Here is a 13,922-nt window from a genome sequence, read left to right on the forward strand (position 1 = left end):
CGAGGACCTTCTGTAAGTTCTTCCGGTGGTGAGGGGACACGACCTTAGTCTTGGGTACGGGGAGAGGGTACACCTCGGCAGAGAAGGCATCCGCCGAGTCTTGGTCTTCTGCCGGTAGGCCGGATAGAGGCTTGGCCGGGACAGGAAATGACATAATACACTTGGTCTGAGGTGACTTGAGACACTGGTGGGAACAGTCCTGACCCCAACTGAGAATCTCCCCGGTTCTCCAGTCCAGCTGGGGGGCATGTTCTTGTAGCCACGGGAGTCCCAGGAGGACCGCGGGGGAAGAATGGGGCAGGACGTAGAAGGAAATCTCTTCTTGATGTGAAGGACCCACCTGGAGGACTAAAGATGCGGTCTGGTAGTACACACGGTCGGTAAGAATTTCGCCCGTGACCGAGGAGATAGTCAGGGGCCTGGCTAGTCGGGTCACGGGTAGCCGCCATCTTTGGACCAATGTTGCCGCAATAAAACTGCCTGCTGAGCCCGAATCGAGGAAGGCAGTAGTCTGATGATTTTGTCCTGAGGGAGTCCGGATGGAAACTGGCATAGACAGACTTGGAATGGTGGCATTCGCACCTAGGGACACCTGTCCCACCGGACCTAGGTGCGAGCGTCCTCCGGATGTTTGGGGACGTAGGGGACATCCCAGCCGGAAGTGATCGGAACCACCGCAATAGAGACAGAGATTCTGCTCCAGGCGCCGGATTCTTTCATCAGGCGTCAGGTGAGCCCGTTCCACCTGCATAGGAATCTCAGGAGAGGGTTGGGACATCGAAAGGTCAGGATTCTGGAAAACCGGCGCCAGCTGGGGATGGCGACGGGAATGGGTTAGTAAATGTTCATGCCGAACCTCCTCCTCCCTCTCCGAAAAACGAGTATCAACTCGGGTGGCCAGTAGAATGAGTTCGTTCAGGGAGGTAGGCAGGTCTCGGGCAGCGAGCACGTCTCTCACTCGACTAGACAGGCCCTTCTTGAAGGTGGCCAATAGAGCGGCCTCGTTCCAGTCCAATTCAGCTGCCAGGGTGCGGAACTGGATGGCGTAGTCACCAACAGAGGAGCTGCCTTGAGAGAGGTTGAGGAGAGCAGTCTCGGCTGAAGAAGCACGGGCAGGTTCCTCAAAGACGGAGCGAAACTCGAATAGGAAGGCCCGGAGATTGGCAGCAACAGGATCATCACGGTCCCACAGTGGCGTGGCCCAGGCCAGGGCTCTACCTTCTAATAGGCTGATGATGAAAGCCACTTTAGAGCGCTCGGTGGAAAACTGACTACTCAAAAGTTCAATGTGCATGGTGCACTGAGTCAGGAATCCTCTGCACAACTTAGAGTCCCCAGAGTACTTGCTTGGGAGGGCCAGTCGGAGTGAAGAAGCAGCGTCAGGAGATGGTGTGCGCTGGGCAGTAGTCTGCTGCTGTAAGGCGGCAGTGAGTTGCTGGATCTGCTGTGACTGTTTCTGGATTTGTTGAGCCTGTTGCGCGACCACTCTGGCGACGTCACGGAGATCTGGCACCTCGCCGGGATCCATGGTTGGAGCCTACTGTAACGCCCGGAGTAGTGGATCCACTGGACCGGCACCAGCGATGGCACAAACCTCACCAGGGAGCGGAGTCTAAGGGGCCGCTGGTTTTCACCAGAGCCCGCCGCAAGGCGGGATGGACTTGCTGCGGCAGGCGACCCCCAGGTCGCTACCCCTGGCTTGGTTGCTGGTGTCGGCAGGCGAGGCGTGGCAGGAGATGGCACAGGCAATAGTCTGCAGATGAGAGAGCACGTGACAGGCTGGACACGGGAACAGGTGGAGTGACAGGGGAACAGGAACCAGGAACAGGGACAAGGGACCAGGTAACGGACAGGACTCAGGAACAGGGACTAGGGACCAGGTAACGGACAGGACACAGGAACAACAGGGAGCTGGGCCAAACGCTATGGGAAGCATGTAGAGGCTCCAACACTAAGGACAGGGCATGCTGGGATTTATAGGGGAGTGATTGGTGACACTAACCAATTAGGAGCGCACTGCCCCTTTAAATCTGAGACAGCCGGCGCGCGCGCGCCCTAGGAGGCGGGGACGCGCGCGCCGGCCGGCAGAGACCGCGACATGCACGGAGGAGAGGTGAGGCGCCCCAGGGGCCGAAGCAGCAGCAGCGCCGGGTCCCTACACAAGGACCCCGGCGGCTGCACGGGACAGGAGGCGGTCGCGGCGGCAACCCGGAACGCGGGAAGCCGCCGCGGCCGTGACACTGGCTATGCGGCAAGAGACGGAATCCGCAGCAAGTTATCCACATGATTTCCTTAGTGTGCATTGGCCCAAAGCCTGGAAGTGTGTCCTTGGTTAGAGAGGTAGTGTTTTACATTCTGTATACAGTTTTTGTTTTGTTTTTTTTGTTTTTTTTTTGGGGGGGGGGGGTGATATGGATTTTATAAGATAGTGTACTGGCACTCCTTGGACTTTATCTAGCCAGTGTGTACCTCCAATATAAATGGATACTTTTGGGCAGTTTTTTGACATAAAAACATCTGAGAGAATAGCAACAACAAAAAAATGTGTGAACATAAAAATGCAAATAAGGAACAAAAACCTGAATATGTTTATAACTCAAATAGTTTCCCTTTATTGCTGGTTTACATTCAGGAACATTTTAGTAATAAATAGAAGGAATTTACACGTAATATGAGCAAGTAAATATTTTTTATACTGGTATGAATGCAGAGTAAGGCCACCAGAGTATGGCCATAAAAAAGGCAATTATTTGATCAGTATTGTGGCCAGATAGGATGCTATGGCCTGATCTAAATCCTATTCAGTACAACAGAAGAAGGCCCTAGCACTGTAGTCACGATACTAATACAAAAATGTGACTATGGCTACACATATCGGGATTTAGCGTCCGTCTTTCCCAGCCGCCGCCGTTTCTCAAAGATGGCTGCAAATAGTGATCATGATCATTAGTTGCAGCTGCCATTAACAATTTATGACCATCGGGAAAGATGGACACAAAATCCCAATGTGTGAATGCAGCCCATTCCAGGGTTGTGTGAAAGTGGCCTTAATGAATGCTTTACTTTTTTTTTTTAAGTGTTCACAGAAACGTTGTATGGACAATCCACCTTTTAATTAAAAAAAAACTTTTATTTTTATGCAACAGTTGCTGCATGAGATTTCTTTGCAGCCAAAACCAGTATACAAAGGCTATGTTCCCACTTCTGAAAGATATCATGGAGGGCGGCAATCTTGTAACATAGACAGCTTTTAATCCAAGACCTGTCCTGCGGTCCGTTCGGCAGGTAATGCAGTTATTCTCCTAAAAACAACTTTTAATCCGGCAGCGCTGTGTCTAACGGTCGGGGCTTACATTTGTATATGCATTAGGCTGGCACCACCTCTCCGTCCTTCCTCCCCACCCTCCTCATCATTAGGAATGATCCAGAAACATTTACTGCTGTTTGAGCTTTGCACAGGTGTCTTAACGATCCAGCCCATGTTCATTATGCACACAGGTGGGGAATAGGAAGCAATCTGCCTGGAGCATTCCTAATGATGAGGAGGGTGGGGAGGAAGGACAGAGAGGGTGTGCCAGCCTAATGCATATACAAATGTAAGCCCCAGCCGTTAGACACAGAGCTGCCGGATTAAAAGTTGTTTTTAGGACAATAACTGCATCACCTGCCGAACGGACCCCAGGACAGATCTTGGATTAAAAGCAGCTATCTGAAGGTACAAGCGGTTTGGGGGGGTCAGATTGTGGGTACAGAGTCGCTTTAATGTCTGATGCTCTGATCAGAACATATAGGTGGAACGCAATCCTCCGCCATCAATATTTTTCAATTTAAGTCTATGAGCAAATATTGATGGATTTCTTAATGGCTGTATCTCCTGATTCCAGTAGTGAGACCTGCTGTAATCAATTACTTTTTGACATATCTAATGACATGTTAAAAGTTATTTGTAGTGACAGTGCCCATTTAAAGGTTTTGATTGGTTATGGCAGCGCTTCTCCAACTGTGAGGCGCCCCCTAGTTGCTGGTGAGGCACAGCTGTGGAGGCAGACTTTTTTTCAACGAAAACCAGAAGTGGGTTCAACATAGGTTCAGACTATGTAAAAATTACAGCAGTCTTCCATAATGACAGCAGTCATCGTGCAAATAACATTAGTTATGTAAAGAATAATGAATGTTATTTGCACAATGCCGGCCATTGTTTTATTAGACAGCCGTAATTTTTTCATAGTGTGAACCTAGCCAAACTGTGCAAATCTTTCCATTATATTTATTCTAAATAACTGCAGTTTTTTTTAATAACAGATGTTATTTTACAATGATGGCCGACAAAAAAGGATCATTATCATTATTTACGGCCATCATTATCATCGTTGTGGGAACATGGCCTAAAAGAAAAGAAAAAAAAACTACACCTACTGTACATTGCCTACATTACATCACCTACATTACTAGTGTGAATTCAGTTAGTATTAATTTCCTTTAAGGCTATGCTCACACTACGTAAAATAACGGCCATTGTTTTCAACGGCCGTTATTTTGAGGCCAAAACAACAGCCGTAGAATTACTATTGTACGGGTTAGTCGTGAAACTACGGCCGTTGTTTAATTTTGATTCCTAGCATGATTATAAACTGAATAAAACAGGTCATTTACTTTAAATACTGCGCCCAGCCCGAGTAACCACTCAGAATTTTTTTTACATCAAAATCAAGTTTAATTCGGCAGATATAAGTTTTACGTTCACAGCCGCATTGAAATCCAAGGCCGTTGTTGCAGTATTACCGGCCGGAAATAATTGACATGTTCATTCTTCATGGGGCCGTATAAACAACGGCCGTTATCTGATACGTAGTGTGAATTCAACGGCCGTAGTTACATTGCATTGCAGTCATTATAGGGAACCTCAAAACAACGGCCGTAGTTTTGCGGCACGGACAACGGCCGTTATTTTACGTAGTGTGAACATAGCCTAAAGTTGTATTGCTGTCTCAGGTATTTATGGCATATCAACCTCTTGTTTACACCTATGTCAAGAATGAGCACCCCCCCCCTTTCCATCCTGCTTGGATAAGGTGGTAAATGACACTTCCACTATTATCTTTACAACTGCAAACAAATAATGAACATTTGAACTTCTTCTTGCACTGTACCTTTGTCCATCCTTGTAGATTCTACTAGAGGGCCATATTTTTGACTCAAAACATGGGGGAGATTTATCAAACATGGTATAAAGTGAAACTGGCTCAGTTGCCCCTAGCAACCAATCAGATTCCACCTTTCATTTTCCAAAGAGTCTGTGAGGAATGAAAAGTGGAATCCGATTGGTTGCTAGGGGCAACTGAGCCAGTTTCACTTTACACCATGTTTGATAAATCTCCCCCGTTGTGTTCACATAGCCTAAAAGTGAACATATTGGATCACATTATGGTCATGTTCACTCTCTTTTTTCTTTAAATGTTGGCTGCCAATTTAATTTAAAATAATGGCTGTTGTTTTCCATTAAAGTCAAGGGAAACAATGGCTGTCAGCGCACAAACTGTATAGAATAGCCGACATCAAATTAATGTTTATGTCTATGTTCGCATATTGTATTTCTGTCAGTCTTTTGGTCAGTCTTCATTCCACCAAAATCAGGAGGAGAATTGACAGGGTAAAATGATAATAGATTGATTTGCACAGTTTCTGACTCCTGGTTTTGGTTGGGAAAAGAAAAAAACTGTCCAAAAGACTGACAAAAATACTATGTCTGAACATAGCCTTAATATGTAGTTTGCAGTCAATTTTTGAATTGATGGCCATCAAAAACACATCCGATAATTGGCATTGATGGCCACTATAATGATCATGATCATTATAGACGCCCATCATTTGCAAATATCAAATGTCTTTTTGAAGGCCGTCGGTAATGACGGCAAAAACATCCAGTAGTGTGAACTTAGCCATAAAGTGGTATGTATAACCTAATTAAAATCAATAAGTTAACATCATATTCAGGATCCCAGCCACCATGCCATTACTATACCAGTAAAAACAATAATTGCACTAGAAGCAGGCCATGACAATTTTTAACTTTTAACCCTGATGAGGGGTATAGTAATTTAGTAGAAAATGTAGTAATTTAGTAGAAATACAAATGGTAAAAAAAATTATTAGACAAAGAAGCATGAAGGGGCTGAACCTTGCTGGGACTCAGGATAAGAAGACCTATTGTGTACAGTGCTTTTAAGTGCATTTAACCTTGAAATACATGATGGCGGATCTGGTTTAACTAGTAAGAGACAAAGATCTTGTATTCCCAAATGTGGATGTACCGTATTCAGGATCCGATTCATATGAAGGTTAAATAGAGTTAAATCAATGAGGCCTAGTTATGATAGGGGCAACTTTAAAGAAGATTATGCTTATTATTATTACAGACTATCCACTTGAGTATAACAGTCAGCTTTTTAAAGAGATACTCTTACAAAAAGCAAAACTGAACTTTATACTGAAACTTTCAAGCCGTGTTAGAAGATGCAACATCAGAGTTGTCGGTAACCAATTATAGCTACAGCAGTCCTGTCTGAGGCTATGTTGGCACACTGTCAAAATGATACTGTTTTTATTAGATGGTCGCCGTTTAACGGCAAATAAAATGGTTATAAAATAACAGCCGTCATTTTGATTGTGTGTGAACATCGCCTGATGGCGTATCAGTTGCTGCTGCTTATAATAATTAAGGGAGATGCAGCTCATTTCCCATAGGAAAATCACTTTCAGTTGCATGAATTTGGGTCTTTGATTTAGTGTTTTCAAGTATACATGAGTACATCATAGTATCTCACATTTTGACATCCTTAAAGGGGTTGGCCACTTTATAGTAAAATTGCTCAGTGTACAGTATTAGTAAGTGTACTCCCTGCACTTACTAACCACAGCTCCCTGTGTGCATCATAGAGCTAAATCAGATCCTCCAGGCTGTGCTGTCCTGCTCTGTGGTGAGTCTGTCCATAAATGGCCAACATGGAGGAGCATGTGGCCATTCCCCATCCCCAGTGTCCTCCATAGGCATATACAGGCTCAGTGGTGGACACTGGGGGTGAGGCATGGTGACATGCTTCTCCGTGTCAGCCATCTAATGGACAGACTCACCACAGAGCAGGACAGCACAGCCTGGAGAATGGGGAGTCTGATTTTAGCTCTATTAGGTACACAGGAAGCTGCTGTCAGTAAGTAATTATTTATTACTTATACTAGACACAAAACTATTTTACTATAAAATTATCAACCCCTTCAAAAATTATCTTAAAATTGTTATATGGATATTTTCAAATGCATTACCTTATTCTAGTTCACTTATTAAAGAACAACTTAACAATATATCCCTTGATTTCCACCAGGTTCTGAACTCATGCCCAAAGCTCTTTCTACAAGAATAGTTGGAGGAATATGGTGGTTTTTTACACTCATCATTATTTCCTCATATACTGCCAACTTAGCTGCCTTTCTCACAGTGGAACGTATGGAGTCGCCTATTGATTCTGCCGATGATTTAGCTAAACAGACTAAAATTGAATATGGTGCTGTCCAGGATGGTGCTACAATGACTTTTTTTAAGGTACGTTGAAAATCATTTGCTGTACTAACATAACATTGTGATGATGCCAGGTTATATTATTATTAATACGATTGCTTTCTTAACTGAAAGAAAACAAATGTTTGACCAAAAAAATATATCAAATATACTTTGTTGTTGTTTTTTTCTTTTTTTTAAATCTTATATACGAATATAAAGAGTCTGTTATTTTGTATAAAACTAACATCTTGAAAAGAGATCAGGCAGAATGTGCCCTACATATATTTATTCGTCACCTTTTTAGAACTTTGCTTTGATGATCCAGCATTGAATGTTGTAAGGCAAAGAACTCAAACCATTAATTAAGTCATGTGTAAAAATGAGAAATGACGCAGGGAAAAAACATTGAACACATGAAGAAAGATGCAAAAGGCCATGGAAAGTCATGACACCAGCTGAAATCTATTAGTAATTTGAAAGCAATTCTGCCAATTAGTTAAAAAATATCAGCTGGTTCAACTAATCATAGACCTATAAAAAAGTGTTTCATTACCATGGTGCCACACTAGAAACATCTCATGAAAGGTATCACCAGTGAGCTGTCTCAAGAACTTGGCAACTTTTTTGTTGCAAAACATACTAATGGCATTGGTCACAGAAGACTTTGTAAACTTTGGAAGGTTCCAGTGAGCACTGTTGGGGCCATAATTCTGAAGTGGAAAGAACATAATCTTACCATAAACTGGCCATGACCAGGTGTTCCCTTCAAGATTTCAGACAGAGGAGTGAAAACAATCATCAGAAGTCAGTGTCGGACAGGGGTACCTTGTGCCCACCAGGGAATTTGATTCTAGAGGCCCGCCCTACATACACCAGATATAACCAGTGCCCTTTCTTTCACATTACAATGGCGACTTTGCACAGAGCTGTGTATGTGACCAGCAATGCTAGCTCACTTCTAGTAACTTGTCAGTCTCTCTATGCAAATATTGAGTGCTACTTACAAGAAGAAGTTCCATGAAACTAACATCTTAGGCAGGTAGGGGGTGCGGGAACATAATAAAGAAAGTATACTTACCCATCCCCATAGTGCTTCCTTAACAATTTCTGACAATTGCTGGCCTCCTGCAGCTCCTCCAGCTACAACGTCATTTACCCGGCTGATGAATCACCCACTTAGCCAATCAGTGACTGTGGTGGGACACCTCTGCAGTCCCTGACTGGCTGAGCTTTATAAGTCATTTATTTTATAGCAATTATGATAGTATGGTTGTAATTATAGTGCAGTTACATCCAGTGACTGAGAGTAACATCTTTGTTGATTGGAGCTCTTCCCTTTCCTTCTCCATCCAACTATCCAGTCTAGAGTGTCATGACATTTCTCAGCCAAATAGATGTCCCAATAAATAGCGCCTCCTAGTTGGTAGTTGCAACCCAGTGGTTAGGTAATTGCTCCTCCCCATTACATAGGTAACCTCCAGTAGGTATCCCCCCAAAAGGTAGCCATGTCCCCAGGTATGGATATAGGTTTCCCTAGGATATAGGTAGTTTCCACAAAGCGTTAATAGGTTTTCTCATTGTATATATATAGAGACCCACTATAAATAAACACTACATAATCACCTCTCCTTTGTTCCTTCACTGGCAGGATATCCCTCTCCTCTGCTGTGCCTTACTCAGTCACATACGTTGTAAGTAATGTTATCACATGTACATCTGCTAACCGGTAGCAACGTTTAAAGGTCCTGTCTAGGAATGGTCCGAACCTGGTTCAGGTTCATACGAACCCGAACTCTCTGCAATGATTCCCGCTGTGTGCCCGCTCCGTGGAGAGGGTGTATACAGCGGGAGGACCGCCTGGAAAACTGGGATACAGCCATAGCCATAGGCTGTATCCCAGTTTTTCAGGCGGTCCTCTCGCTGTATCCACCCGCTGCACGGAGCGGGCAGACAGTGGGAATCTGATGCCGAGAGTTCAGAATCATACGAACCCGAACCTAAACAGGTTTGGACCATCCCTAGTGCTGTCCTATTCCTGGCCTCTTGTAGTTTGTAGAACTAAGGCTCTCTGTGGTCTACGAAATAGATAAAGGGGAGGGGAGCCAGTGGCTTTTCTGTGCCAGCTTTCATGTGCATGCACAGTTTCAATTGAAAGAGACACTTGCTTTTCCCAGATTAAAGAGCAAGTCTGTTCTTGATCCTGGTGATCCTAGTGATCTGCTAGCAATCATCAACAATTGTGCCCCCCTTCCCAAGGATGGGTAGGTAATAGTACCCTGGGATGGTGCCTACTTTTTGTACTGGCAATGGTTAAAGGGGTATTCCAGCAATACATATTTTTTTCAGGGTTCCTCAAAATAAAAATAAATAAAAAATAAACAAAGGAAAGTATGTGTGGCTTTGACAAGAGAACTGCAAATAAAGCTGTATGTGAAACCTTTCAGCTGGAAAAAATTATTATATACTTGTGATATTAATCCAGTTCAGTTGCTTTCACAGCCAAAGGCCAATTAGTCCACCTAACCTAGAATATTGTATTAACAGCTGTCATTGCACTGACGAGTGGCAAAACAGCGAATTGACAGACGTTATTTTGAACTCAAAATGATGGATGTCATTTTTACTTTTCAATCACGGAAAAACCATTGTAGTGAATGCCTTCCAGATTAGTGTTTTCAATTTTTCTAAACCAAGTATTCCCAATGTTATAATAATACTCTATGGTATACATGCTTTGGTAGCTTATGCAATTCAATGCTAAAAACAATACTGGTGAGCTCAACTCTGACTTTAAAGTCCTGAAGGCGCAGTTATCTCCTTTACTAATCTACAGTCATGGCCAAAAGTTTTGAGAATGACGCAAATATATTTTCACATGATCTGCTGCCCTCTGGTTTTTATGTGTGTTTGTCAGATGTTTTTATCACATACAGAAATATAATTGCAATCATATTACAAAAGCTTATATTGACAGTTAGAATGAGTTAATGCAGCAAGTCAATATTTGCAGTGTTGACCCTTCTTCTTTAGGACCTCTCCCTGGCTGCTCTCAATCAACTTCTGAAACAAATCCTGACTGATAGCAGTCCATTATTGCACAATTAATGCTTTCATTTTGTCAGAATTTGTTGGTTTTTGTTTGTCCAATCCGTCTCTTGATGATTGAACACAAGTTCTCAATGGGATTAAGATCTGGGGAGTTTCCAGGCCATGGATCCAAAATCTCTATGTTTTGTTCCATGAGCCATTTAGTTATCACCGTTACTTTATGGCAAGGTACTCCATTATGCTAGAAAAGGCATTATTGATAACCAAACTGCTCTTTGAAGGTGGGGAGAAGTTGCTCTTGGAGGACATTCTGGTACCATTCTTTATTCATGGCTGTGTTTTTAGGCAAGACTGTGAGAGAGACGATTCCTTTGGCTGAGAAGCAACCCCACACATGAATGGTTTCAGGATGCTTTACAATTGGCATGAGCCAAGACTGGTGGAAGCACTCACCTCGACTTCTCTGAATAAGCTGTTTTCCAGATGTCCCAAACAATCTGAAAGGGGATTAATCAGAGAAAATGACTTTACGCCAGTCCTCAGCAGTCCACTTCCTGTACCTTTTGCAGAAAATCAGATGTTTTTTCTGGAGAGACGTGGCTTCTTTGCTGCCTGGTCTTTTTCTGGAGAGACGTGGCTTCTTTGCTGCCTTCCTTGAGACCAGGCCTTGCTCTAAGAGCCTCCGCCTCACAGTGCGTGCAGATGCACTCACACCTGCCTGCTGCCATTCCTGAGCAAGTTCTGCACTGCTGGTAGCCCGATCCCGCAGTTGAAACCCTTTTTAGAGACGGTCCTGGCGCTTGCTGGTCTTTCTTGGGCGCCCTGGAGCCTTTTTGGCAACAATGGAACCTCTCTCTCCTTGAAGTTCCTGATGATGCGATAGATTGTTGACTGAGGTGCAATCTTACTAGCTGCGATACTCTTCCCGGTTAGGCCATTTTTTGTGCAGTGCAATGATGACTGCACATGTTTCTTTAGAGATAACCATGGTTAACAGAAGAGAAACAATGATGCCAAGCACCAGCTTCCCTTTAAAGTGTCCATTGGTGTCATTCTTACTTAATCATGACAGATTGATGACTTTGCAAGTAATTGCTGTTAAGCTGATCACTCTTTATAACACTCTGAAGTATATGCAAATTGAAGGGGTGTAGTGTAATTATTGTACACAACCACAATATTGAAAAGACCTTCGCTATAAATATGTAAATCGAAGAAGGATAAGCTTAAAATATAACTTTTAATATGGGAATAACGCCACCGGATCGCTAGTCGGCATCGTTTATGGTCGAAACTACGACGGTATCTGATCGTCTTCGAACCTCCGACTTTCGTTCTTGATTAATGAAAACATTCTTGGCAAATGCTTGCGCTTTGGTTCGTCTTGCGCCGGTCCAAGAATTTCACCTCTAGCGGCACAATACGAATGCCCCCGGCCGTCCCTCTTAATCATGGCCCCAGTTCCGAAAACCAACAAAATAGAACCGGAGTCCTATTCCATTATTCCTAGCTGAAGTATTCAGGCGACCGGCCTGCTTTGAACACTCTAATTTTTTCAAAGGCCCCCGGGACACTCAGTCAAGAGCATCGGGGAGGCGCCGAGAGGCAGGGGCTGGGACAGGCGGTAGCTCGCCTCGCGGTGGACCGCCAGCTCGATCCCAAGATCCAACTACGAGCTTTTTAACTGCAGCAACTTTAATATACGCTATTGGAGTTATATTTTAAGTTTATGCAAATTGCCATTTTAAAAACTGAAGCAGAAGACTTTGTAAAAATTAATATTTGTATCATTCTCAAAACTTTTGGCCATGACTGTACATTGGTTTCCATGCTTAGCAACCATCATCCCTACATCCACAAGACCCAAATTCCAGGTTCTTCTCAATGCTTATCATCATTTATAATTGTCTATGTTAAGAGGCACCAACTTTTTCAAATACCCTGGTCTTAAAGGGTCTGGGATGAAAACAATTATCTCCCTGGCTCAAGTGCTGCTGTCAGTATTCCGCTCCTTTTAAGGCCACATTTACGCAAAAATCTGACATTTTTATGGCTCAAAAGCACAGAGGGTGTTTTTATATACATGTTTTTTTCTGACATTTCTTTGCTAAATAATGTCTCCGTACCTGCCCTTTTAAACATTTTTTACCCAGATCAAATTATGCTAATCAATAGATTACTGGAATCAATGATTCCTTTATACTGTATACCATTGCTTCTCAAGTTATGAGTGAGGCATGGCTTACTGGTAAGGCAAAGAATCCCAGCCTGTGCCCAACATCGGCACACAACAGAAACTACAACAAAAATATGCCACCCTTGCATTTTCCATGTTAACTTATGTTTAATAAATAAAGGACCTGTGGTTATACCATGGTCATATGCAAACACAAAAAGTACAGCAGTACACTGCAAATGATAAGAAGTATACACAATATACATGTTTTTAACCCCTTGCCTCCGCAGCCTGTTTTCAAATCTGACCTGTCTCTCTTTATGTAGTGATCACGGTTTTTCTGAGATTGTTTTCTAGTGACATATTCCTCTTTATGTTTGTGGTATATTTTGGTTGATACGCTCAGTAGTTTTTTATAATAAAAAAAAAAAAAAACACAACATATGGGCAAAAATTAGAAAAATTTACATTTCTTTATATTCAAAATTCTCTTTTTCTATGAAAAATAGTCATATCACAAACTAATTATTGCTGCAACATCTACAACATGTGTGCTTTATGGTGACATCATTTGGTAAAAGTCCTTTTACTTGTTAGGATGTTAGAGGGCTTCAAAATTTTACAGCGATTTTTTAAAATTTTCAGGAAAAATTCAAATTCTGATTTTATTAGGAACCAGTTCAGTTCTGCAGTGGATTTGTGGGGCCTGTATGTTAGTTACCCCCATAAATCTCTCCACTGTAAAAACTGCACCCCTCAAAGTATTCAAAGTAACATTTCATAAGTGTATTAACCCTTTAGGTGTTTCGCAGAAATTTAAGTAAGTTGGAGGAGAAATTTAAAATTTAAATTTTGGGGGCAGATATTCTATATTAATCCATTTTTTCCTCTTACACAGCAAATACTAACTGAGAAATGGAACTCACTATTTATTCCCCTTATGCCAATGTTTCTAGAAATCCCCCATATGCGGCTGCCGTGCGTCACCTGACTCAACCACAGGCCGCAGACATGACAGAGACCTGGGGAATTTTGGGGTCATTATATCATGTCACAGAGGCATTGGGGTGCCAAAATATTTGTGTAAGACAAGTTGACGTTCCCATCGGTACCATTTTGGGGGACATGTGACACCTTGATCAA

General features: G+C 42.9%; 1 protein-coding gene across 1 annotated transcript in view; it reads left to right on the top strand.

The window, feature by feature from the left end:
• The window catches only part of GRIK2 (glutamate ionotropic receptor kainate type subunit 2), a 521,506-nt gene that overhangs the window by 447,898 nt on the left and 59,686 nt on the right, over nucleotides 1-13,922 (top strand). The window contains exon 13 of the mRNA XM_069973610.1: nucleotides 7,380-7,597. Coding sequence (XP_069829711.1) covers nucleotides 7,380-7,597 — 218 coding nt within the window. The remainder of the gene's footprint in view (nucleotides 1-7,379; nucleotides 7,598-13,922) is intronic.

This window comes from Dendropsophus ebraccatus, chromosome 6 (assembly GCF_027789765.1).
Source record: "Dendropsophus ebraccatus isolate aDenEbr1 chromosome 6, aDenEbr1.pat, whole genome shotgun sequence".
Lineage (NCBI taxonomy): Eukaryota > Metazoa > Chordata > Amphibia > Anura > Hylidae > Dendropsophus > Dendropsophus ebraccatus.